Source organism: Lygodium microphyllum, chromosome 26 (genome assembly GCF_053477565.2).
Source record: "Lygodium microphyllum isolate KBCC chromosome 26, Lygodium_microphyllum_v1.1.10, whole genome shotgun sequence".
NCBI classification, from domain to species: domain Eukaryota; kingdom Viridiplantae; phylum Streptophyta; class Polypodiopsida; order Schizaeales; family Lygodiaceae; genus Lygodium; species Lygodium microphyllum.
The window spans coordinates 6,612,708-6,640,649 of NC_141160.1; the positions used below are offsets into that span (position 1 = coordinate 6,612,708).

Here is a 27,942-nt window from a genome sequence, read left to right on the forward strand (position 1 = left end):
CTGTACAGGGGGTACCAAAGGCTGCATCTTCGGCCCACTGGAGGGGCTCGCCGAGATACATGAATAGAAAGGGGACGGGAAAGAGGAATAGACTCCTCTATCTCCTTCATGTGAAATGTAATCAGCAATCCCATTAATGTACATGCCAAATAATGTCGGAGAGAGGGAGCATCCCTGCTTCACCCCAATGGTGGAGTAAATAGGTACCAAAAGGCCCTTAGGTATTCGGACTCTGCCCACAACTCTCTCATACAGTGCCAAAACACCCCAACTGAGCTCTTTTGGTACTCCCATGGCATGCAATCTATGTATCGGCCTGTCTCTTGGTACTGTGTCAAAGGCTTTGCGGAAGTGCACAAAGCAACAATAGGTCCGTCGGCCATGGGCCCTCCCCTCCTCAATGATCGCTCTGAGTGTGAGGATGTGATCCAATGTGGAGAAGCCTCTTCTAAAGACAACCTGTCCTTGTGCTCTAAGACCCCACATCTCTGCCCACCTGCTTAACTCATGCTCAAGGATGAAAGCATATAAGCACTCCAAAGTGCCTCCATCTTGCCTACCTCCTTCAAATCCATTCGTGCCCCTGCAGTGTCTCTCTTTCTTATGATGTTGTCCCATAGTAAGCTGCCCACAATCTTGAAAATATGCATGGGATCCAACATGTGGTTGATCTGTAAGTGGGTCCAATATGGCAACTCGTAGAAAATTGAGAACCGTCGCATTATATTTGGATGTCTCCGTGTGAACCATTTTCAACTCATACCAGCTTTGGGTATTCATTCATGCTAGAGGTCGTCCAAAAAAACCTTTCCTCAGTTCATAACTCGCCAGCAAGAAAGCAATGTATCCTTGATATACCATCTTCTTCATGGTTTGTAACCTTTGGGAGTCTAATTGTGGCCCACACAATGGACATGCATGATAACCTCAGGTAACCAGACCTGTCCCAACACCTCTATCTTGTGAATATAAACTTGAATGAGTTATGATAGATATGAACAATGAGAACGGAAGCCTACTTACCTGAACACTTCCTGAATCCGGAAAAGTCATGCATGGTCCACATGAGAATGGCTCGTATATCGGTAGACCATCGACCATCGTGCTTACTCATATCTTCCATGGTGACCCTCTCCTCCCACAAAATCGTAAGCTCATTGACTAATGGACGGAGATAGATGTCTATATTCTTAACTTTGTAGTGGCCAAGAATGAGCAAGCTAAGGATCAGGTGTCCTTTCTTTGTATATAGCCATGGTGGGATGTTTTAGTTAAGAAGGACTACAGGTCACACACTCTAAGAAGTTCAACAGAGACCGAATGGATTCACGCAATCCATAGCAAGACTGAGCCAGGAGCTAGGGACAAAGATGGCTTTCTACCGCGAGCATTTCCTTCATACTACAGATGATGGATTTATTGCTCGCCTGAGATACATGAATATCCACCTTTCCCATGGGAACAGATGTACTATTGGCCAGTTGCGCACCTCCTCACATCGGCTAGAGATTGAGAGTGGCAGATATAGATCCATCCCATCAAAGGAGCGCATATGCCAGATATGCCAACTAGAGCCAAAGATAGAGGAGCATTATATTTGCCATTGCCCAGCGTATTATGAGGTCCGTGGTCGTTTCCACTGTCTCTTTAGAGACAAATTTGGACCACTATCCAGAATCATGGATTTTACCAATTAGTGATGCCTTGGCCTCTTTCTTCTTGAGATACGACGGCTTTGTGACATGTGCCTCAGGAGTACAATTGCTCTAGGACATCGAGACCCTCCACAGAGGCAGCTCATAGACTTCTTTGCAAAGGAGACTTCAATAGAGTTACAGCCACAGTCCACACATAGACAAGGAATACTGACTGATCGAGCTGTTCAGCTTAGCCGATCCAAACATCGTAGGCCTCGACACAGACACCGACGACAGCTTCATAGGCGGATACAGGGGATTATTGCTTGGGCTAGAGCTAGGATCTCCATACGCACATGAGCCCAGACAGTTGTACCATCATACACATGATTGTAACTCATGGTCTCATAGGTCATTTTGGCCTTTTGTAGATGCTAATATATCATTTCATTTCATTTCATTTCATCTTTTTTTTTTTCGTAAAAGGTAATTGTATTAATTACGAAAAAAGTACAAGATTACTTGATTACAAGAGACATGACGACAATCTAAGCCATCATGTGAAGAGGTTCTAAGTACTACAAGTTACAACGTCATGGCAAAGATGCAGAGGAAATTGCCATATGCCAGGGACGTGAGTTCTCCCTAGAGAGCAAATCAGAATGCCGGAGAAGATCTAACTGCCAATACAAGAGCCCCTTAAGCCTCGCAATATGCCGCTGAACATTATAGGCGGAGTCAAAAAGAAAAGCATTCCGAATGGTCCAGTTATGCCTACAGCCCCAATATCGAAGAAAATGATACATGAGATTCATATGTGGCTGTGCCGGAGTGGGGTATTTGGGCTGCCCGAAAACCCAATCAAAGGGGCGCAGGGTGAAACCAACCACCCCTTGCCAAACAGCCGACAAAAATAACCAGACTTTCTTAGCGATGGGGCAAGAAATAAATCGGTGACGGGCGGATTCCACAGTAGTGGTGCAAAAGAAACAGTTGCCATTGGAGATTCGTCGCTTGGAAAGAGCTGAAGCAAGCGGAAGACCACCAATCATCACTCGCCAAAGAAAGACTTTATATTTGAAGGGTGTCTTGTTCAACCAGCCCTCCATCACAGTCGCCCTCCACCATGACCGGGATTTACGCAATCCCCATAAAGCATTCGCTTTAGTGACTAGCCATTGATGATCTTTAATCAGAAGATGATACACTTGGTTAGCAGAAGCTTTGCTTAAAGTCAGCCGGCCTTGTAGGTCCCAATCCTGCCAAGGATGATCCGAAGCAAGGGCAGGAAAGGGCTGGCGGCTCTGGAGCACCCTCAAAAGCTGTTCCCATAAAGGCCTGTATCCATGAGGGATCCTGAAGAGCCTCCTGGCTGTACGAAACGATATAAGCATATTGCGACTGGCAAGGGTGGCATCCGCAACTGAAGACAAGCCCAAGCGTGCCATCCGGTTGAATTGTGGTCTAAGCTCATGTTTACCTTCCCATGAAAGTAAACGCGAGACTGCCAGCAATTCCAATTGAAAAGAGTTAGTAGCTAAGCGATCCTCCGCTGGATGCCACTGAGCCTTCTGGAGGACCTGTTTCCAGGAACATACCAAATGAGTAAGCAGCGACGAAGAAGAACTGGAGAACCGCGAATCAGCATTAAGAACATGCCACCAAGAACTTCGGATTTGGGTATTGCCATGCAGAAGGCCATGGCCCTCAAGGAAATAACGGGCTATATCGACCCATGGATGATGATCTAAGCACATGGCGCGGAAAAGAGACCAACGGAGTGCTTGCATGTGAGTTTGGGCATCTAAAATAGCTCCGCCACCCATGCGTTTGGGGGTGCACGCATGCGACCAAGAGATCCAGGAAATACCTGCATGCAATGAGTCCTTCTTCCATAGCATGAAACGAATAGGCTGAGTAAGAGCATTCAGAGTCGTAGCAGTCCAGGGCAACAATGGCAAGAAATATGTGAGCGTTGGCAACATAATTGTCTGGGCTACTTTGAGGCGAACATGGAAGGGCCAGGCTTGAGACTTCCAATACATAAACTTATCCACCATTTTCTGAGAAATCCACCGCAGAAGCTGCTTTGGGGGAACATCAACACCCAAAGGGTACCCAAGGTGCCTGACAATGGAGCCACGAGGAACAACCAGACCCTGCCAATCCAAGGACTGCAAATCTGACTCCGTGCAGCTGAGAATGGCTGATTTGAGTGCATTGATACGAAGGCCGGACGCCTGACCAAAGAGACCCCAAACATCCAATGCTTTTCGAAAGTTATCCTTGTCCGCACGCAAAATCATAAAACTATCATCCGCCAGGGATTGGCTAATGAAGTGCTGTCCTGTAGGAAGCGACAGTCCGGCTAACTGAGAAGAGGCTGCCATATGAGATAACATCGAAAGAACTGGATGTGTCGCAAGGGCAAAGAATAGAGGGCTCAAAGGGCACCCTTGTCTGACAGAGCGGGCAAGGACAAATGGCTCAGTAACACCTCCGTTCAGCATGACTCGCGAAGACGCTGCATCGCTAATGGTGTAGATTAGACGAGACATCCGAGCACCAAAGCCCATAGCAGACATAAGTTCAGCAACGAACGACCAGTCCAGATAGTCAAAAGCCTTTTCCAGGTCCAGTTGAATCAGTACTACCTCCTGATTAGAATGCCTTGCATAATCAATTGCCAGTTGAGCATTCAATACATTGTGCAGAATATTTCGGCCCTTAATGAAACCATACTGTAGAGGGTGCACAATGGCAGGGAGATGCTTATGGAGCCGATTCGCCATTAGTTTGGAAAAGATTTTGTACATTGAACCCATCAAAGAAATTGGGCGCCACTGTGTCAACTTAGATGGCGAAGGAACTTTTGGAAGCAGTTTAATAAGACCTTGTTTCCATGAGGAAGGCATGATCCCCGTTTCCCACACCTGCTGAAACAAAGCCTGCAATGGTTTCGCCAGTTGGGTAGCAAAAGCTTCAAAGAACTCATTGGTGAGACCATCCCAACCCGGACTTTTATCCTTGGGTAAGTGTAACAAGACGTCCATAACCTCTGCCTCACAAATATCTGACTCCATAGTAGCTTGCATGTCCTGCGGAAGCTGATTGCGGACCAGGTCATAAAAAACCGAACGGGCCTGATGAATTTGGGCTGAAGGTGGAGAAGTGGAACCGAGAAGGTCACGGAAATAATTCCTGCACATATGCACAATAGTCTGCGGATCCAGGATAAGGTGGCCTTTTGTATCCTCGAGTCTAGTCATATTCTCTGGAGCCGGAGAGGCGTGGAGAGCTCGAAAGAACTTATGGGTCTGACATGCACTATCTTGCAAAGTCTCCGTCAGATGTTGCAGTTTGGCCTGCTGATATGATTTCAACTGGAATTCTTTAATAAGATCAGCCACCCACATGGCCAGTGCGAGCAGAAATGCATCATCCGGAGTGTCCACCAGCAGAGAACGAACCAAAGCCAGCAGGTCCTCTGCTGCCTGGCGACGCCGCCGACAAAGAGAGGCATGATAGATCCCATACTGCCGAGCAACCCGCTGCACATTAGAGAGCAATCTTTCAAATGACGCAATGCCCTGAGAGGAGAAGTCCAAGAAGAATCTGTCAATCAATTGCTGCATATAGCCCTGAAAGATTGCATGCTTCAAGTAAGACGAATTGAAACGCAAAGGGAGTCTCCCCAGAAATTGCTTGAAAGGTGCAATGGGTTGTGCAAGGAGCTCGAGCTGCAGCGGGAAATGGTCCGACAAGGCATATTGCTGCAACACTTTTATTTCGAGCATCTCGGGAAGAAAATCATCATTCTGCATGATATATATACGGTCGAATCGCGACCATGTTGTTGCATACTGGGCAGAATGGAAAGTAAACCCTGTAGAAGACGGGTGGAGCCAGGACCAAAGATCTTGCTTAAGAACAGCAAGAGCCAACTCATGCCACCTACGACTTTCCGGCGCATCCATTACCGAATGCTCCGAGGTGGATTGGGAAGAATCAACACACATATTGAAATCCCCCATGAAGAAGCCCCGTCTGCCAAGGGACAAGGAGGTCTGCAAAGTCTGCCAAAGCTCCCGACGAGATAACGAATCATTCGGAGCATAGAGGCTAAGTAACCATAAGATTTCCCCTTCGAATAAAATTTCAATCACCAAGAAGCGGCCATGAACATCATTTTTAATAAGAACCGGCTGATATTTGTCATGTACAATCATGAGCACACCCTAATAATACATGGTCTGTGTCCCTGCATAAAAGAAACGAAAGCCATGGCAATCCACAACTTTTCCGGCTTCACCGTGACTCTTGTGCTCAACAGCGCACAGGACATCCCACTGATTCTCATGCAATACAGTCCACATGGCATGTTGCTTGTGTCGAGAACAAATTCCTCGCACATTCCACGTGGCTATTTTCATGTGTATTCAAAACAAAATCAGGTACGAGGCACAGCTTGCCTCGATTTGACTTTGTCAGCGAGAATGTCCAGGACTCCCTCGTCCAAGAAATCTGCCAACACTGCAAAAGAGTTCTGCGGACCAGATTTGGAAGTAGACGGCATATCTGCTGGCTTGGGGTTGGAACGGGGATAACAACGGTCCCACGGGGTAATGACGTTGCCTCTAGTATCAAAAGCCAGCTTAGCAGGGGGACCCTTTGGACGATCCGAATACGTTTTCCTGGCGGGCTGAGGACGGGGGGCAGAGGAAACCATAGCAGGAGCAGAGCGCTCGGAAGACAACATTTCCTTCCTGCGCATATATGTACGCATGGAATCTTGTGAGGTAGTAAGCACAGTATTCTCCATGCCAGCAACAACCCTGTTGCCTTTTTTTGCACGTACTTCAACCCAATCAGTGGCACGGGAATCCAGACCCGAAACCTGTTGTTTACCTTTGGCCAGAACTTGGGGCTGGTGGATAGTATCCAGTGACGGAGCATCACACACCATATCTTCCATGGGCGGCGCAACATGGCCAACATCTAAAGTGTGTTGCTGTTCCAGGCATTCGGCCATAAAATGCCCCAACTGTCCACAGGAAAAGCAATGGCCTGCAAAATTGCCCCATTTCAAACGAAAGTGTAACGGATGCATGCCAGAGCAATTGAGGCGTCACCAAGCAGGCCTTTTTCTTGCAGTGTCCCATAACATACACAAGCGGTTGCGATTCACAGCCCTGAGACTGGGAGGGACCAGAACAGTGCCCACAGCGGCCATAGCATCCTTCAATAGTGGCCAATAAACAGCCGGACAATTTTCCACTTCTACCCACACAGGGCATTCACGTTGCAGCGTATGCTGAAAATCTGCCATTGGGTGCCATGGAACCACATGAACCAACCGGCGATCAAAAAACAAAGGCGGTTTAGACAGGAGAGCAGCACGGTGCGTCTTCGATTTCAACAGGACCTCAAAAAAACCTCGGGACCCAACAAAAATCTCTTCAACACATTCCTCTTGTAGCAGACTGTGCAGCCACTGGCGAATACGGGAAAGTAGCGGAATGCGACCAGTGAAGAAGAGTATCACAGCGCGATCATAAAACACCGAAAAGGAGCGTAGGACAGTTTTTGGGTCCACGGTGGCTTCCAGAACATCTTCAGGTGCAGAGTCTGAAAAGACTTCCTGATTATGTTGAACATACTCGCCAAGCAAAGTGTTGGCAAATTCCAGCAAATGCTCCCAGTCAACATCCTGAGAGTCCACAGAATCCGAAGCAACCTGAGCATAGGAACGATCCTGATGAACACCGGTCTCTTCCGAAGTATGCTTGGTAGGTTTACCCGCAGGCTGGATGTCGGGACCAGGGGGCATCTCTTCGTTGAATGGAACCATATCCTCAGGTTCCTCAGCATCAGAATCCGGGCCAAGTGTTGCCACCGTTTGGTCTATGAAATCCAGATCCAAACCAGCCATCGTGTATCACGATCTGATCTCGAAGGAGGACTGACCCTCTCTCTCTCCCGCTCTCTCTCTCTCCAGGCGCGTCACCACAAGATGCTCTTTGCAGGTACCCACCGGCAGCAGACCTTACGTAGGGCAGACGGGACAACAGCGAGAGCGTACCGGGTGTCGGGTACAGAGCAGTGGGCACGCTATCCCGGACGCTGCCTCTCTGACGATGGTCAGGTTTAGGGTTTTACAGGAGCTGGGCGCCTCTGCACGAAAGGACGAGCACACGCAGGCAGAGCCTCGAACAGCAGCACAGGCGAAGGAGACGGGGCGGCGGCAGACGTTGCAGCGGGACAGGCAGTAGACAAGGCGGAATGAAACAGGGCGATGCTTAGGGCCGAGACGTAAGAGACGTGGGGCTACGTGACTGAAGGGCGACGGCAGGGATCCCCGCGCCCAGGACAGATGACTGACGGGCGACGCTTACTCCGCCTGCACGCCTGTGGGAGCAGCCAACGGATGACGAAGTAGGGCAAGCGGCAGGTCGCGACCACGATGCGCCATCATCTCCTGCGCGTTTCGTCTCTCTCTCTCTCTCTCTCTATGTTTACATTCTCAGTGTTTATTAAAGAATTCCAGTTGAAATCATATCTGAGTTCATCTCTCTCTCTCTCTCTCTCTCTCTCTCTCCAAGGTTGGACATATACTAGCAGGACCATGATCTCGTCTAGTTGCGCTATGTGTAGCTTATTTCACCATCCATCACCATTGCCCTCATAAACTTCTTTAATTTTTCTTTGTCCTTAGTTAAGCCATCGCCTTTTGAATTGCACCAGCAAGACCTTTGCTTCATCACAGCTCTCATTGCTATTGTGTGCATCTACCTTGTGTCCAAGTGGCTCACACGTTTAACTAAAACCCTTCAAGCAAATACTTGGAGATGAAAAACAACAGCATATAATCTGCATAAAAATAGTTTTTTAAATAAGACAAATATAGTATTAAAACTTATCAGAATGTGATTTTTAATAGCTTTTGGTAAGAAATAAGCTCTTAGTGATTACCTCAACGCAGTTAAGGGGATTGAGATCTTTTTGTTTTTGTGCTTCCACAGCTCTACATGGAAACAGTGCAAGATCTTCTTGCTCCAGAAAAAGATAACATTCCAATAGTTGAGGATCCTAAAACCGGTGATGTATCGTTGCCTGGTGCAACACTTGTAGAGGTTAGGGATCAGAAGAGCTTTGTTGAACTTCTCCAAACAGGAGAAGCAAATCGTTTTGCTGCTAATACAAGACTGAACACGGAATCATCTCGTAGTCATGCAATACTTCTGGTAAAACATTTCTTCTTTTCATGGAATTTAAAGAAATGAGCGATACGGTACCCAAGTGATAATCAATCCACTTTTCTCCCTTCCCCCTGTTTTCAGGTGAATGTTAAAAAGGCAGTTAAAGCCAAACAAGACAGAGAGCTTATCACATTGAATGAAAGTGCCTCAAACATGCAGATGTCTAAAAGCCATCGCATACCAACTATCCGAAGAAGCAAGCTTCTTATAGTTGATCTAGCAGGGTCAGAAAGAGTTGACAAATCTGGTTTGTTTCACCACCTTATTTTTACAGAGTTACTATGGAAGTAGTGGTTTCTAAATACCATATTTGCAAGGTAGCTTCTTGTAACTGCTAGACTGTAGGGCATTGTAGTTTTTGGTAGATGCCAGATGTGTTCAGTCTCTTACTTATCTTGCCAGGTAGTGAGGGCCACACATTAGAAGAGGCCAAATACATCAACCTATCATTGACAGCACTTGGGAAATGCATCAATGCACTTGCTGAAAATAGTCAGCATGTACCAATCAGGGACTCAAAGTTGACAAGACTTCTACGTGACTCATTTGGAGGTAAAGTCTTCCACATTGTTCCCTTCTTTAGAGGACGCACTCTCTTTCCTTGTTTTACATATGTTTATAGGTTTAAGACACACATTGCAGACACATTTGCTTTTATAAGTCTGTATTTTCCTCCTGTGTGTGCGGATGGTGTCAGGGGAGAACGGAGAACCAAAGTGCCCTACAAGGTCATATTTGAAGTTTTCCATGTCAGGTTTGAGAAATGTACATTGGCTCATGTCTTGCCAGGGTAGTGTTGTGCTGTGCAAGGTGTTCAGTCAATTAGTGTTGGCCTATGTAAGGGTAATTTTTCTGGCCCAACCAGCTATGTGCTTGTGCAAACCTGACTGTAGCTTCCTTTGAAGTTTATAGTCTGCTCTATGTTACCAGTACTAGTAAAGCTACTACTATTCAGTCACAGCTGTTGTCCAAATAACTTATGCATCCTACCTGTCACCGCAAATATGTTCAAACTTTCACCTCTCTAGGTTGTCTAAACTTCACATCTCTCTAGCTTGAAAGAGGCAGGAAATTTATTGTCTATTAGACTAAGCCTGAGGGATAGGGAGAGACTGCAGAACTCTATAAACAAAAGAAGTGAAGATCGACCAACAAAATTTTGCCACTTTTAGCCATAGGAAGGCATATGTAGCAACACTGCAAATTAAAGACTTTGATATTAACCTCCAAGTTTCCATCACAATCTTGAATGGCAACTGCAGGTGCAGGAGACCTATGGCAGCTTGAATTTGTTAAAGAGTTCAACTTGTCTATTAGGACCAAATAAGAAAGGAAAAAAGGCAGAAATGTTGTAACACCTCAAAACTGCATATAAAGGCTTTGCTTTTGTAGGAAGCCACAAAAGAGCTCACAATCTTAGCTGCATGGATATATATTTGCATAACTATTGGATTAGATGTTAACATTTCCATATTGCCCTAGTTTAACATAGATCTCTTCTTAAACTTGGCAAGAGAAAACATAGCTTGTAAGCAGATGAAACATGTATTATGGAAAGAAATGAAAAATGTCCAATCTCATGTATGTACTCCCTCAATGAGAAATGATGAAGTCTTCTTGCTTTGGTGGCTCGAGAGAATATGGAGTTGGTTTGATGGATGTAAAGACCACTTTCTTGCATGTAGTCTTGCATGAGGATATTTACATGTAACAGCTTGAGGGGTTTGTTGTGGAAGGCAAGGAGTAGTTGGTGTGTAAGCTATGTAGGAGCTTATATGGTTTGAAAGAGGCTCCTAGGGAATGGTATCATAAGTTCAATGCTTATTAGGAGTGAGATTGATTACGGCCTTGATAGATTGATAGAATAAAATGGTTGGCTAACGCCTCCTCTCAGATCTTGGGAGTGTCTAAGACTTTGAAGACCCAACGATGAAGCGTGTTGAGCTAAAACTGCATTACAAATTAATTAGCTCTTAAAAAAATCCTAAAACACGTAAATTACCAAAAGTTCCATTAAATGGTGTGTGGTCCTAGAGAGTTTCTGTGTCCCATAATCAAAACCCTGATTTGAGAGGATCCTTTTGCATCTATAAATAGACATGCTGCCTACTAATATGCAATGCTCAATGCAGCAAACACACTAAGCAAAGGTGGAATAGTGACCCTTGAACTCTTGTCTCTGTAGGACTAGGGTAGATAATATGAGTTGGAGAGTGTCATACCTTGATGGACCTCAAATTGCAACAAATAGCCTCCGTATATGTTTGGCGTTAGCAAATGCAATAGTGTGGAGCTGGATCAATATTAGATAGGTAACAAACAATGGAATTTTGTCAAGAAGAAGCAAGCAATGGCTGCAGCACCAAAACACAGCAATTGATGATGATGTGGCGTACTGTATGGTAGGGCAGATTGGCAAATGCAGCAGTCAATGATGATGTCAGCAAGAGACGATTGGTTTTGAGTTTCAAATGCAGGCTGATCAGGCTCCTGCAATAGTAAATGCAGCCAAACAGAGTGCTGAACAGTACGAACAGGCTGGAGAGGTGGACAACAGCAAACCACAGCTAGATAGGTAGAAGCAGGCTGATCAGCGGTTGCTAGGAGTAGGAGGGACAAATGCAAGTGCTAGCTGGTAGACATCAGCTCGAATAGAGATATCCTCTGGATGTTGGGGTGTGGACAGTAAAGACAGATTGTGGGCTGAGTGGTGGGCAACCTATCTATTTATAGATGAATGGGTCCTCCCAAATTAGGGTTTGGCTTATGGGACACATACACTCTAGGATCACGTTTCTTTTTATTGAAAGTTTGGTAATTTTGAGTTTTGGGGCTGTAATTAAGAGCTAATCAGGCTATAATGCATTTTTAAGCTCAAAATAATCACCTAGATCCTTTGATGATACTTAGGCAACTGATTGGGTCAAGATGCCCCTTGAATAGTGGTGTTTGAGGTCATTGTTGCTTTGAAGAAGTTGGTGAGAGTCCTCGCCTTCCTGGATGCAGAAGTGAAATAATATTAGAAAAGTGTGGAGTAATGTAAGCAATGAGACATTGTTGATAGAAACTATAGTGGACACAGAATAGAAAAGAATACAAGAACTCCAAGAGAATAGACTTGGAAAATGGAATCCATGTACCAAGGCTCAAGAATAGTATAATGGGATGGGCTAAGTGTGAAGATACTAAGGCTTGCATTGACAAAACACATAATGTACAAATATGACTAAAACACTATAATTTAGACGACAATGCAATTAATGCAAAACACAAAAACACAAACACAAATAGAGAAGAAAAAGAACTTCGAAGTGAATAAATCGATGTTGTAAATGAAGGAAAGAATATATAAGATGCTCAACAGTAGAGTTTTCCAATAAGTGGTTGTTCTCTTGGGAGCAAGCTAAGGGACTAGTTGAAGTGTGACGTCCACCGGAGAGAGATCCCAAGGTTTGTAACCACTAATCGAAAGGATGTTGTGAATGGAAGGGTATTGGCTTGATGAGACTGAAAACACAAGCTAGACTGATGTTGACAATGATGACAACAACAAGCGTGATCAATAAATATATCCAATATATTCAATCTAGGCATGAAGTGCGCATGAGAGGGTTAAACACTCCCCAGCATCGGAAAAATCATCGGCAACCCAGCATTCACTAGATATTTCAGGAGATCAGAACCTGAGATTTAGGGAGGAGCTTTGAGGCCAGATTTGCAGCAGCCATTATTAGAGCTTGGAGATTTGTATCTTCAGGGCTCCACTAGCTCCCCACGACTACTATTGAAGAGAAGAGGAGATAGCCTCTTCTCTTTAATCATTATTTGAGATCAGAGTCAGGCCACACCATTGGGCAGCGGACACACTTATCATGGGGGAGATTCTCTTTACAGGTCGCTACATTAGTGGGGGAGTGGTTTGCATTTCAGGAGTTACCACATGAGACCCAAAGGTAGCGATTACAGGGTCTTAGGGGAGCCATGGCTATGATTGAGGTTGTGATGGAAGGGGTTCCACCGGATTGGCAAATTGAAATAGCTTCCTCTCAGACTTGGATTGGTCTTTTCTCTAGAGGGAATATCCTTCTAGTAGTAATTGCATCTAGCAGAGACAAGACATTCACTTTCACAGTTGAGGAGGATGGCTACCTCCAATGAGAGGACCTTGACCTTACAACACTCAGTGGTTGCTCCAGGCAGAGAATCAGAGTAGTGGCACACTTTCAAAGAAAATGGCACATAGACCTAGACCCAACCACTTGTCTTACAGATGGATGGAGATATTGGGCATACCAGAGGAGGCCTCTATAGAGACTTCAGTGGGATCCAGGAGAGTGGGTGTGGAGGGATCCCTTCCTTGATAGGCCATCTGACATCCCCTTCTTTGGCTACACTACTAGATTGGGACGGAGGATACAGATGAGCAAGATTAGAGCATAGCCTGTAGCCATCCCTCATTGGCATAGAGAGGGAGTCTTAGATGAGTTCCTATACGACTTTTGGAGGCAGCTACATGACAACCTCAGGCCCAGGAAGATATCTCTCTTTCTATGGCTTTTAGCCCATAGGAGTTTAGCAGTTGGCACGTGGCTTGGATATGGCAGGGACCTAGTGGCTTGCGCGCTGATGTGGTGAGCCAGAGAAGACACAGAGACATTGCCTTTGGGACTGTCCTAGAGCCCAAGACATTTGGAGGAGAGCTCTTAGGATAGTATTCCATGGTACAACAGAGTTCATGGTGGCGACATGGGGGGTTGCAGCTTGGGTCACGGACAGAGGTCCAGCTTGCGGCTATGAGGACACGCAGGGGAGCATTTCTTTTCTCATCATTGGACAGCATCTGAGCAAGATCCCTACCCCAGACTACTCACAGACACAGTGGACTTAGGGACATTGTCATAGATGGGAGCTGATTTCCAGCATTATAGCTTGGTACATATGGACTGCGAGATGTAGCCAGGTCAGTGATCTTCAGGATATACCCACTAGGGAGTCTTTATTGAGGATTTGGACAGAGATAGTCCATATGCTCCGTGGGAGATGGGAGAGGTTGCACGGCAGCTCTGAGAGGATGAGGAAGAAAAGAGAGGCTTTCTTGAGGATTTGGGATTCAGACACCTTCTTTCACACCACCCCTCAAATGGTCTGGCACTTTAGCCCACCAGATTGGTTGTTTACACAACCATTGTATCTTTGATTTACTTAGTTACTTTTCACAGAGTTTCTTGTACTTTGTATTTACCTTAGGGGGACTTTCTCCGATGTGTTATTAATAGAGTTCTCTTTTCTTGGAATAAAAAAGAATCAATAATTTGGGTGTGCTAACATGCCCGTGCTCAATCTCAAGAGAGGGCTTTTGTGTTGACCAAGTGGTGTAGGTAAGCCCACATCTCAACCTTGAGAGATGACTCCATGCTAGTTGGAAAATGCTAGTCTAGCATGCAAATAGATTGAATGGATGGAGGAGGAAGATGCGATTCTCCCAATTGGAAGAGCCGGGGGAAGTTTAGCCACTAAGGCAGTCGGGATGTGCTCACACTTGATTTTGGGAGAGGGCTCCAATGCTAACCAAGTGGTGAAGATAAGCTTGAAATTCAACCTTGGGAGATTGCTCCGATACCAGCCAAGAATGCGAAGGCACAATTACCTAAGTAGCAATCCACTTGTCACCAAAAGAAAACAAACTAGTAGTGTAGGAAATGATGGTTAAATGATAAAAGCATCTCAGTTGAAAGGAAAGAAAGACGAATGCCAAGACAAGACGGATGCCCAAGATCCAATCTCGGGAGAGAAGATACTATCTCCGTCTCCATGCTAATGGATGCAATATTCACCAAGGCAGAAAGTGAAAAAACCGACCTTTAGCCTAGGTAGGACCCGTAATATACTTGCAATGCTAGTCCTAATTGAAATGCAAAATCCAACATGAAAGGATCAGGAAAGAAATCTACATATCAAATGTTCATATTGAGATGCTTTGGATGCTGTGCTAAATGAAAAAGAAATCTTAAGTGAGTGTAGAATGCAGTGGAAGACTTGAAAATATATGGCAGCAAAGCCTAAAGGAAATGTAGTCTAACTAGCCTAGGGTACCTAAGGATAGCCTAGGATACCTAAGAGAGTAGTCTATGGGAAGGTAATGACCAAACCAGTTTGAGATGCTATGAGGTATTGATTGAGGGGGAGATCCATGATCCATAGCACTAGTGGGCAGCCATTGATGGTCATGGACAACAGGGGGTGGAGAAAGTGCGCTACCTTCTTTGGGAAGACCTCCTTTCAACCTCCTTGGAGTGGCACTACCACTACCAAAAGGGACTGAGGTTGGTTTAGGAATGGGGATTGGATTCGGCTTTGGTGTGGGTAGAAGACCCTTAGATGTGGATGAAGTGGATTTAGGTGTGGGTCTAAGACCCTTTGCCTTTATGCAACAATTGCCATCTACATGGATGGGTTTCTGGCAAAATGTGCAAAACCTTTTCTTTTTAGGCAAAAAGTGCCAAGAGGGACTTTGTGAGGCTATAAGTGTACCTCTCGTTTTCCTTCAAAAAAGGAGATTGACCATTGACATTGGAATGGTCTGTGTTTAGATTCAATTGAGGAAGGTGGGATTGGGTCTAAGTGTGGAGGTGATTCCTTTCTACTCCCGTTTTCCTTCAAAGAAGGAGGTGACTCATCGGCACAAGATAGGGATTCATATGTTTTAGAAACTAAGGAGGGTAGTATAGTGTGCAAGAAGGCATAGTTGCCCGAAATGTTTTGGTTCCGAATGTGAGAGTGCGCAGCGGAAGAAGGAACACACACACACACAGCAAAAAATGAAGGAAGAAATACTGCACTTACTGAAATGAATGCTGAATACAAAGCTGTGGACTGATCAGTCCCTGCACGCAGCTCGGAGCATTAGTGAGGGTACCCGATTAGGCTGGAAAAGATAGCAGCACCAATGTCGGAGAGGAGAGGGAGCAGTGTGTGCTGAATCTGCAAGAAGAAGTGAAAGAGAATGACTAGGGGGGACTGCATATATAGCCCCCAACCTCCAGATCTGGCTGACTGCCCAAGAAATGGGCCGACTGCATAGGAAATGCCCTAAGTGGGGAGACTGCCACGCAAAAAAGAAATGCACACTAAAACAACAACACTAGATTGACAGTGCTCCTCTATCTCCTGCCAGACTCTGATAGGATCTCACAACTAGGAGATGATAGATTGACATACAAAATAGGGCAGTCTAACACCCCCTCTCAGATCCTAGGAGGGTCTGAAGACCTAACAACCTCATGTGATGAAGCAAAGAAGCTTGAGACAAAGGCTTTGTGAAGAGATTAGCCGCATTGTCCAACGTGGGACAGTAGGCTACCACTAGCTCCAAATCTATGATCTGCTCTCGAACATAGTGGTACTGAACCTCAATATGCTTTGTGCGAGCATGAACACTGCGTTCTTAGCCATAGCAAGGGCACTTTGGTTGTCCATGCGTAGCTTTGTAGGTCCTGTTTGTGGAAAGCCAATCTCCACCAACAGATGATGGAGCCAAATGGCCTCCATAGCGGTTGAATATAAGGCCGGATACTCAGCTTCTGTAAAAGAAAGAGCCACAGTAGGTTGCTTCTTGCTGCTCCAAAAGACAGCCCCTAATCCAAGGGAAAAAGCATAACATGTAGTGGAGTATCTTGAAGCCATATCACCTGCCTAATCAGAATCACTCCATCCAGAAAGAGTGACTCCCTCTCCATACATGATCTTGTAGGATCGAGTCCCTTGCAAATACTGAAGGACATGCAAGGCAGCTCTCTAGTGATCCTGTGTAGGAGTCTGCATGAAAGAAGACAACAAAGCCACCACGAAAGGGATATCTACCCGAGTATGGATAATCTAGATAAAAGAGCCAACAAGGCATCAATAACATGTGGGATTAGTAAGGTGAACTCCATCTGCTACAAGCTTGGACTCAGGGTCCATGGGGCAAGAAATAGGTCGACACTCGGCCATATGAAACTCCAAAAGAAGCTCGGAGATGGACCTGTGCTGCGAGATTAAAATGCCGTGTGCCATCTGATAGATCTCCAATCCAAGAAAGAAGTGGAGGACCCCAAGATCCATCATGTTAAACTCTTGCGGAAGAATAGTCCGAGTGTGATCTACCTCATGAGTGTCGCTCCCTATAATGATAGGATCAACATACAAAATCAACAAAACACAACGGCCACCCACAACCTTGAAATATAGGTTGGGGTCATGATTGGAGCGATGGAAATCAATCTACACAAAGAAGCGGTCAATCCGTTGGTAACAAAGCACGAGGAGTGTGCTTCAGGCCATAAAAGGCCTTCTGCAACAACCTGTAGACATGATCGTTCTTCCCCTACATAAGAAAACCTAGAGGCTGTGAAACATAAATCTCCTCCTCAAGGACTCCATTCAAGAAGGCTGACTTGACATCCATTTGATAGACAGGCCAATAGTGGTGGGCTAAAAGAGCCAAAATAACTTGAATAGTAGACATTTGAGCCATAGGAGCAAAGGTCTCAAAAGAATCCAATCTTGCGTGTGTTGTGCAGAACCCTTGGCAACAAGCCTAGCTTTATGCTTGTCCTAGGAACCATTGGCAAGATACTTGGTCTAAAAGACCCACTTTACACCTATCACCTTTTGCTTCTTGGGACGCGGTACAAGCTCCCAAGTCTGATTGCGCTCGATGGAAGCGAGCTCATCTTGGATAGCCTGTCTCCAAACATCCTGTGCAAGAACAATTGAAGGCTTGGAATCTTGAAGAATCTTAGATATAAGAGCATAGTTCACAGAGAATGAACTATCCCATTGGGCCTGTAATTGGGATGATCTGCGTGGACCTAAAGGAGTAGCAGGAAAGTGAGAAACACCAGAATCTTGCATAAGTTGCTTGTACCACTGAGGAATCCTAAGTGACTCCTGCTGCGAGGGAGACTGTGTAGTTGTCGGAACCTGCAAAGCACCTGTTTGTGGAATCGACTCCCCTTTCGATGGCTGAATATCCCTAGAAGACTTCGGAGGGGAGGTTGAAGGGGTAATAGAACTTGAGGAAGAAGTAGTCGCGTCCGTCAAAGGTGGAAGGGAAGCCAGGGTAGAGGGTAAAGGAGGAGGAGTGGGAGGAGGGGGAGGAGCCGAAGGCGAAGGAGTGCTAAGAGGTAACTTGGAAGGAAGAAGAGGGAGAGAAGGTGGGGGAGGGTCAGTCGATAACGAAGTATCACCTGTAAGAGAACCATCAATAGGATCCTTGGAAGCCATAACCTCATCGAAGATCACATCCGTGCTCACCTCAGTCTTTTGTGTCATTGGGTTGCAGAGCCGATATCCCTTCGTGGTCGTGCTATAGTCCACTAAGATAAGCCTCCTCGACTTCGAGTTGAGCTTCATCTGCCTCTTCTTCTTGTTCACATGGACATAGGCATGGACATAGGCATCACATTCGAAGATGCGAAAGTGAGACACGGAAGGCTTCTTCCCAAAGATAGCCTCATAGAGAGTCATGTCCTGTAAGGCCGAAGTTGGAGAACGGTTGTGGATGTGAACCGCATTAGCTATTGCCTCACCCCAAAGGAAATGAGAAAGACTCCTATGTTTGAGCCATCTCTACCATGGTCCGATTCGCACACTCCACCACACCATTCTCTGATGGTGTGTTCGGATGGGAATACTCCACCCGAATACCATGATCCTTGCAAAACTGAGAGAAGAGGTGAGAAGTAAACTCGCCATCGTGATCAACTTGAACACCACAAACTTTGGAAGTAGTTTGCGTCTTTGCAAACATCTTCCACTCACAGAATCGAGAGTACATCTTTGTAGAGACGATCAACCACCGAGACTCACGGACCGCTTATTGTTTCAAGTGTTCCAAGCCAAGTACTAATGGCTACCTCTCACATAGCCGACATGCCATCCATCTCTACGGGTGTAGTGAGCTTACCTCCATGCTCGATCGAGTTACCTCCTCTCCCGAGCACTTTGATAGCTTCATGATTCTTCATGTAAGGTCAAGCATCCTCAAGCCTCCACCTCCAAGCTCCGTCCTCCACAGCCACGTGCGAAACAAGAGAAGACGAGAAGAGAGAGGATGGTGGACCCCAGAATTGGACAGTCAGACCATCTAACTGTGAGAGTCGGACCATACCTTTTGGGCCAATCGGACCAACAGTCTAATTGGACATCCACTTGTTCAATTGGACACCGCATTGTTCGATCGGACGACTCGATTTTTTCCCTCACTTTGAATTCCCCCACTCGAAGCTCAATTAGGAAAATCTAAAAGCCTATTTCGCACAGTGCACAGAAAAGAGCACGCATGCGCATCCACGCATAGAGTGAGGGTAAGTTGAGGGCTGATTGTAAGTAACAAGGAACACACTTGGACCTAAGGACTTGAAGGAACCCATCGATAAGAGAAGACTCAAGGACATAGAAGGGATATTGAATCCAAAAAGGTAGGACCAAGCGAAAAACACGGCCAAAAATCTGAACGCAACAAGGATAGACAATACCGTGGAAGTGGATCTGCCCGGCCTTATCAACTTGATCGACAACTTGGTAGAACAAAAAGTCCTAGATATGGAAGGAGGCAGCTCAAGCCGTAGAGGCAACGAGGAGCTTAAACTAGGGGACTTTCTTGAGGTTGTCCAACATTTAGTGAACCAATATGACGCTCAAACTCGGCTAGAACACCACGGTAGACCGGTAGAGGACATCATAGCAGACCTAGAGGAAGAGAGAAAACTTGCTCGCAGGGCTTTGCAAGGCTTGGCTACATACAACTAGAATCAATAAACCAGGAACTTGCGTCAGAACTTACAAATGCGAGAGATCCAGAGAGTGCTAGCCTTAGCAGGCGAGAATCTGTCAGAGAGCGAGAGAGCGCTGAAAGGAGATCTCACACTGAGCGAGATCTCGACAAAGCGGTTGCTAGATAACATGGGTGCAAAACAAAGCGCAGTAGCATTGACAACATCGCTACTGACGGGGTTGGGAGTCAACCAAGGCTCTAAGAGTTAGTCGAAAATCCCTATGGTAGCAAAACAGCTGGACAAACATCAAGCTACCGACGACCCATACAGCTTCCTGGAGCAGTTTGAGCAGGTCTATGAGGCCAATGGCCTCACTGATACTAGTCAATGCTTCCAAGCCTTTGGACTGTGCTTAGGCAACAAGGGTGCGGACCTAGTACACAAGTCTGGATGCTGCGGAGCATGCCGATTTCAATGGCTTGAAAAAATCTCTTCATTAAGAGATTTTTTGAACCTAGGTACTCCGACAACCCGCTAGTGCGACTCATGAACGTCAAGCAGAGAGAGAGAGAATATTCGAGATTATGTGACCCATGTGAGGAGCCTCTTCAAGAGAATCCCAATGGGCGAGAGACCAACCGAAAGAGCGGTATCCACAGTATTCATCAGTGGAATACAAAGTGATGAGCTCAACAAAGCCTTGGTCGACAACTCGAGCTTACAGTGAGACGCACTGGCAGGGTCTTTAAGGAAGATTTTAGAGTGGACGACCAGCTCAAGGAAAGAGGCTCGAATCAGAAAAGAGTCCAGCGCTAGGAGTTCCGAGAGAGCCTGAACGCCGAGTGAGAGAACAGACTCAAGCACTCAGGATAAAGGGAAGGCACTGAGACGCATGCAGTTTTGCCTATCCTAGCCCTAGGAGAAGCCACACGAAAAGAAGTTGTGGATATTGGGGCGGGAGTGAGTGTCACCATGCCATAGTTCCTTTCGATATTGAAGCTCCTCAAAAACTTTGCGCATTTTTCGTAGTTAACCGCTTGCCCAACCTTTTCTACGTACTTATGTAGGCTGCACTAGTCCACGAGTTGTTTTATGGGTGGCCCTTCCATGATGACGTCCTCTAGGTTCATGGCATGCTTGAATGTGAACTGGTTGTAGCCCCTCGTTTCTACCATCAAGCCATACTTAGCTTGCTCTTCCTCCGTGAATGGAAGCTTGTTGCCTTTATCTTGCCCTGCCATTTTAGGTTCCTGCCACATATCATGGTTCACCATTAGTATTCCTGAGACATTCTCTCGGAAAATAAACAAGAATAGATCATGTATTTATGGCAAGAAGAACATGCTTTAAGCAACAAAAAGAATTTCCCCTTGAGCAGTTCTATCAATTTCCAAGATCTTATGACACTTTTCCTTGATTTCACCATTCTTCATGTTGACCCTCTCCCCCCTTGGGAATGAGAAGAATCCTCCTAGGATTGGATATGGGAGAGGCAAGACATTTGAGCACCATGGGGTGCTATTTACTTGGGCATTAACCAATTATAGAAATCAGGGTTGTATTCCAATTGGGCACGACAATCGAAATTATGAGGGCTAATGCATACTTCGGTAATGTAAGTCAAGACATCCGTTAGAAAGTCACCCGAGTTGATGCGGCTAGCCACATGTAGCTCTTCTTCCGTAAGGATACGATCAATATAAGGATGGGGTTGTTTGGGTGTTTGGAGCGAGTGGTGGCCAAGACCCTAAACGAGGTTGGTGCTACGTAAGGCGGGTCATACTCAGTTGTCTTGATGGTGCATTGCTGCTTAGCATTAGTCATTATTTGGCAACCCGCTTCTCCCATTGGAGACGTATGTTTTTCCATTTTTGTAGGAACGAGGAGTTAGAGTGAGCGAGGCGAGTAAGTTCCTCAATCTCAACGGTTGACGCAGGCCTTTGGGGCTTGCGGTAGGATGTTATCAATCGTCTGATGAATGCATGCTCTTTTGAGATTCCACCATTATCGATCAACTCCTTTGAGACTTTGGGGGATGTTACAGTTATAAACTCATATTCTTCCCAAGTGCAGGATAAGGAATAAACCTCAGAGGCAAGGGGTTCATTAAGCAAGCCGAGGTCAAGTCTTTCATAGCTCCTAGCGAACTTGGTAAAGGTGTCATCCAAGAGCTTGATGCAAGTCACCAAGTCATCTCCCGTCTTCTCAGCAAGGTCCTTGGCGACCGATAGAAATGAATGTCGCTTGTAGAAAGGCCTAAGACCTGTTGGTGGTTGGGGTAGAATTGAGCTAGACAGTAATGGTTCAAGGGATGGCGGACTAGGTAGCTCTGGATCTAAGGATAACTCCATAGTCCGATCCGTGTGTCTAGCGTTGCTTTGGGGTATTGAGGGTGGCTCTGGTGGCATGGACGGTGCATTGTTTCCCTCTTGCGCAGCCACTGGGGTGTCAAGTTCTTTGGACTTGGATGATTCCGGGATATTGAGCTGTTGTTTCGGTTTATATATTGGTTGGTTTCTTTTGACCGCACCCGTCATGGGTTTTGTGGGCTTTGCAGCTCGCGTTTCCTAAGTGTTTCTTGCCTTAGCAGGAGCGGGGCTTCTTGGAGATAGGGTGGCAGTCGATGGTCATGGTTGGGCTATGCTTTTAGGATCTCTCGTCTTGGGTACCCATATCGAGGCGTTGCCTTGGTAGTATCCTTGGGCTTGCAACAAATCTTTGGAAATCCATCGCGGCTTGATTGTGTATCTATGCCGATAGCATCGGCTTAGTCGCTTAGGTTTCGAATGATAGGTGTTGGCCCTACGGGGCCGTTGCTTCCTGTACGTAGGCTGTTTTTGGTGCCTTGGCACCCATTTAAGTGTGGGCTTTGCGGCCTTGGAAATGGCCTGAGTTTAGCGTTGGTGGGCTGTAACTGTGGCTGTCCAATGAGGGTCCAATGAGCGTAGGTCAAGACATTGAAGTCAACTCCCTCGTCAATCAAGACATCAAAAGCATGCGTGTACCGAGTGGTAGCCGTGATGTGTAGGTATGCTGGTGCTACCACCTCTTCATCCTTGTCCTCTAGTTCGGTGATGGTGGCTACACGGACATTGACAGGCGCTTCCAGCATAGGGGGCTTATGCAGTGGGTGTGTGGGAGGATAGTACTTCTTTATGCGACTGCCATTAAAGAAGCCTATGCCCTCACCTTCAATGTGGGATTCTACGGTGTCTACCTCCTCCCTGCTCTCCTCACTACTGGAGTAGTAGTCCTCGTACTCATCATCAGAGTTGGCTTCTTCTTTTTGCTCATTATCCCCTGGGCTCTTGTCTCTGGCATGTCCTTCGTCGGTAACTGAGGCCTGGTTGTACATTAGGTTTTAGTTATGCACCTTAGTCCATCTCCACTTAGGAGTGTTTAGGAGGTCTTTGAGGGGCTTGAGATTAGCAAAGGGATTGCCAGTCAACTTGCCCGTTAGATATTTAAGGGTCTCATGTAGTTCTAGCTTGTTGCTAGGAACATGGGAAGGGATAGGTCTAGGTTGGCTGCTTGAGCTCCTGGCCATCGTACAGAGGGTCATTGCAGGCTCCCTCCTTGAGACACTTGCGGTTTTTGCAGCCTGTTTGTATGTCTCCTCCTCGTCGGAGAATGGAAGATCGATGGTTGCTAGTACGTGCATTCGATCTCGCTCATCGTCAGGGCAAGGAATGTATTTGGTTAGGGGTCCGTGAGACTTTGTTATTGGTGTATCACCCCTGAGTATGGCAGAGACGACATCCGGGTCAATAGGAGTTGTCTCTCAAGTGTCCATCTCAACCTTTACCGCTTCTGTTCGGTTCCTTAGGAACATTAGACCATTACTCCAGTCTTCCATGACTTGAGTGTTTCTCATCCAGGGTCGTCCTAGTAGAATGTCGTAGTCCACTCCCTTCATGACAATGAAGTTTACATCGAACTGGACACGTGCGATCTTCACTGGCCAATTTTTCAAGACTTCAAATGGCCTTACTTTCATTCCGTTAGCTGGAGTGCCGCTGACCCAACAGTTTCGATAGGCGGGTTTCCCCAAGCTTTGAGCACAGTATGGCTCAACACACTCACTCCCGCCCCGGTATCCATGACTCCTCGCGTGGCATCTCCTAGGGCTAGAATAGGCAAAACTACGTGCGTATCAGAGCCTTCCCTTTATCCTAAGTGCTTGAGTCTGTTCTCTTACTTGGCGTTGAGGCTCTCTCGGAACTCCTAGCGCTGGACTCTTCCTGATTCGAGTCTCTTTCCTTGAGTTGGTCGTCCACTCTAATAGCTTCCTCAAAGACCCTTGCCAGTGCGTCTTGCTGCAAGCTCGAGTTGCCGATGAAGGCTTTGTGGAGCTCATCACCTTGTATTCCGCTGATGAATATTGTGGATACTGCTCTTTAGGTTGGTCTCTCGCCCATTGGGATTCTCTTGAAGAGGCTCCTCACATGGGTCACATAATCTCGAATATCCTCTTTCTCTCTCTGCTTGACGTTCATGAGTCGCACTAGCAAGTTGTCAGAGAACCTAGGTTCACAAAATCTCTTCATTTTTTCAAGCCATTGAAATCGGCATGCTCCGTATCATCCAGACTTGTGTACCACGTCGCACCCTTGTTGCCTAAGCACAATCCAAAGGCTTGGGAGCGTTGACTAGGATCAGTGAAGCCGTTGGCCTCATAGACGTGCTCAAACTGCTCCAGGAAGCTATATGGGTCGTCGGTAGCTTGGTATTTGTCCAACTGTTTTGCTACCACAGGGATTTTCGACTGACTCTTAGAGTCTTGGTTGACTCCCAACCCCATCAGTAGCAATGTTGTCAATGCTAATGTGCTTAGTTTTGTGGCCGTGTTATCTAGCAGCCGCTTTGTCCGGATCTCGCTCAGTGTGAGATCTCCTTCTAGCACTCTCTCGCTCTTTGACCGATTCCTGCTTGCTAAGGCTAGCACTCTCTAGATCTCTCGCATTTGCAAGTTTTGACGCAAGTTCCTGGTTTATTGATTCTGATTGTATGTAGCCAGGCCTTGCAGAGGCCTGCGAGCAAGTTTTCTCTCTTCCTCTAGGTCTGCTATGATGTCCTCTACCGGTCTACCGTGGTGTTTTAGCTAAGTTTGAGCGTTGTATTGGTTTACTAAATGTTGGATAACCTCAAGAAAGTCCCCTAGGTTAAGCTCCTTGTTGCCTCTACAGCTTGAGCTGCCTTCTTCCATATCTAGGACTTTCTGTTCTGCCAAGTTGTCGATCAAGTTGATAAGGCCGGGCAGATCCACTTTCACGGTATTGTCTATCCTTGTTGCGTTTAAATTTTTGGCCGTGTTTTCCACTTGGTCCTACCTTTGTGGATTCGATATCGCTTCTATGTCCTTGAGTCTTCTCCTATTAGTGGGTTCCTTCAAGTCCTTAGGTCCAAGTGTGTTCCTTGTTACTTACAATCGGCCCTCAACTTACCCTCACTTTGTACGTGGTTGCGCGTGCGTGCTCTTTTCTGTGCACTGTGTGAAATCAGGCTTTTAGATTTCCCTAATTGAGCTTCGAGTGGTGGAATTTAGAGTGAGTGAAAAAACCAAGTGTGCATAGCTCTGGTGCTCTTGTCCACAGGTTGGCTTGAGAGGGTCGTGTTTTTAGTTCCTGCGCCACTCGTCAGCTCAGGTCCAATTTGCCAGTGTTCGATTATGGGTATCGGATAGGTTCGGGTCCGATTGTCACAATCGGACAGGGTCAGTCCGATCAGACAGTTGGAGTCGGTCCGATTCTTAAGATGGTCTTAATTATTGTGCCAGGTCCGACTGTCCAATTGACACGGATCCAATTGGATATGTCTAATCGGACAATGCTGTTGGACCGATTATAAGGGTCGGTTGTCGCGATTGGACGGTTCTGTTGGGTATTTCACTCACGCTTCACTTACGCCTACACTCACATTGGAGTGTCGGTGATGAGTAGGACACTGGGACACTTTTTACTCTTGGTAGGAGATGTTTTTTCCCCCAGACTTATGGTATTATTTCGTATGTGCTTATGACACACACTTACGGGCTGCATCTTCAAGCTGCATGCTCCAAGCTCCATTGCCGCGAGCAAGAGAAGAGAAGAGAAGAGAAGAGAAGAGAAGAGAAGAGAAGAAGATGGAGAGCTTCTCCACCACGGTCCCTCACCCTCACACACTCACTCCCTCACACTCTCACACTCCCTCCCTCAAGCACACATAAGCAAGCAAATAGAAGAGAAAGAGAAAAGAGGAAGAGTCCACTTTGCCACACACAAAAGAATGAGCTCTCATTTATCTTTTGAACTTTATATACAAAGCCCTTAATCCCATTTGGGCGGTTATCCCCTTTTCACATAGCCGGCCATAGCGTAGGCCCTTTTTTTCATCGTTCTCCTATCTTCCTAGCTTCCTTCCTACCGCCCATCTATATTTACCATTTGCACAGGTCAAGACCCGACGCTCTTAAAATAAATCACGGTGCGCCTTGCGCTCTTTTACAAAAGTATTGATTCGTGCTTTTTCTTGAGCGTCTCTCATTGATTTAAGAATTTTTCACACTTCTTGTGTTTCCCAATTTTTCGTGGCATGCCTTCGTTCTCCATTCCCCTTTTGCCTTGGCTCTATCTTTTGCTTTAGATTTTTCCGATTTTCCACCTTGTTCGTTTGAGGGTTAATAGCCTTGCTCTTGTATTTTAGAAAATATGGCCACACATAACGAATGAAGTCGTCAACAATCAGCATTAGATACTTGGTCTACCCTAGGGAGGCCGTGTCCATAGGTCCACAAAGATCGGTATGAACCAACTCCAGCGGAGCTCTCCTAGAAGCAACCTGTGGGGTGAGGTTGCTTATGCTGCTTGCCCCTCAAGCAGCTGGGACATAAAGTTTGAAGAGGAGGGAAATCAGGAAGTCCCTCCACCATCTTCCTTCGAGAAGGCCGCCGAATCACATCAAGGTTTAGATGCCCATAATGAGCATGCCAAAGCAGCCCAAGCAGCCCAAGCTCGTGGGAAGCCCTTGTGGCTAAGGTTGTAAACTTGTAGAGCGCACCCTCCTGTGTACCTGTCCAAAGAGGTGCACCTGTAGAAGCATCCTTTATAGTGATTGTATCCTGGGTGAAAATGACTCGGGTACCTAGGTTTGTAAGACCATGGACACACAAGAGGTTAAAACCCAAATCAGGTACATAAATAACTTTAGTGGAAGAAAGCCGCCTGCCTGAGAACAAAGGTAAAGTCCTCATGCCTCGAACAAGGATAGTGGAATTGTCACCAATGGTGACAGTGCCCCCTCTGGAACGTACATCTTGAAGCTAATCCTTCTTGAAGGTCATGTGAGAAGATGCTCCGCTGTCCACAAGCCAAGGCTTCTCCTGAGTGGTAGAAGCTAGCGCTATATCCTCCACCTCAAACAAATGTACAAAGTCAGATTTTGTGGTAGTTGGGGTAGCCCATGAATCCTTCTCCTTCGGCTTCAAATGGGGGTACTTCTGCCAACACTTCTCGTCGGGGTGAGTGTCCTTTCCACAGTGTGGGCACTTGGGCTTCTCCTTCGAATCCTTCTTGTCCTTGGCCTTCTCCTTCTCCTTTTGCTTCTGCTTCTTCTTCCCACCACCTGTACCTATAGTAAAAGCCTTGGTGGAGCCAAAATCATTGGCCCACACCTCTCTGAGTTGCTTCTCATGCTCGAAGACAAGCGGTGAAAACTCCTCCCTTAAGAGTTTCTCGCAAGTCCTCGAGGTGATAAGGCTGGTGTAGAAGATATCGAACCGAGGAGATGGCAGCTGAGTCAAAAGAATCATAGCCATGTCTTCAGAGGAGATCTTCCGTCCAAGAGAGACAAGCTCACCCCTCATATTCTCCATCTTCGTGATGTGCTCCTTCATAGAAGGAGAATCATCAAGATTGAGCTGCCACAACTTCTTTTCAAGGGAGATCTTGTGGGCAAACATCTTGTGCTTATACAAAGATGCAAGATTTGCCCACACTTCCGCCGCAGTTTACAACTTGCGAACACGCACAAGAACAGAATCTTGTAGACTTATAAAGAGAAAGGAATGGGCTCGAGAGTTGAGCCGATCCCATAAGGTGGCATGGTCCATGGAGACCCCATCATCAGGGTCCTCCTCGGGACGAGCAATAGGTGAAGAAAGAAGCGCCCATAGATCGAAAGTGTTGAGGATGCACTCCACCTTGTATGACCATAGGGAATAGTTGGAACCATCCAACTTGTCTTCCTTGGGAAAGGAAGGGAGAATGGGTATCTGTATAGAGGGAATCAAGGAAGGCATGCGAACATCCG

The 27,942-nt window shown here is 46.3% G+C and overlaps 1 protein-coding gene across 6 annotated transcripts in view; it reads left to right on the forward strand.

Annotated features, from left to right (window-relative positions):
- Positions 1-27,942, forward strand: part of LOC148012972 (kinesin-like protein KIN-UB) — a 120,309-nt gene that overhangs the window by 33,468 nt on the left and 58,899 nt on the right. For all 6 annotated transcript variants that reach the window (XM_087667460.1, XM_087667461.1, XM_087667462.1 and 3 more), the window contains 3 exons: positions 8,660-8,881; positions 8,978-9,143; positions 9,299-9,448. In XM_087667460.1, the coding sequence (XP_087523586.1) occupies positions 8,660-8,881; positions 8,978-9,143; positions 9,299-9,448 (538 nt within the window). The remainder of the gene's footprint in view (positions 1-8,659; positions 8,882-8,977; positions 9,144-9,298; positions 9,449-27,942) is intronic.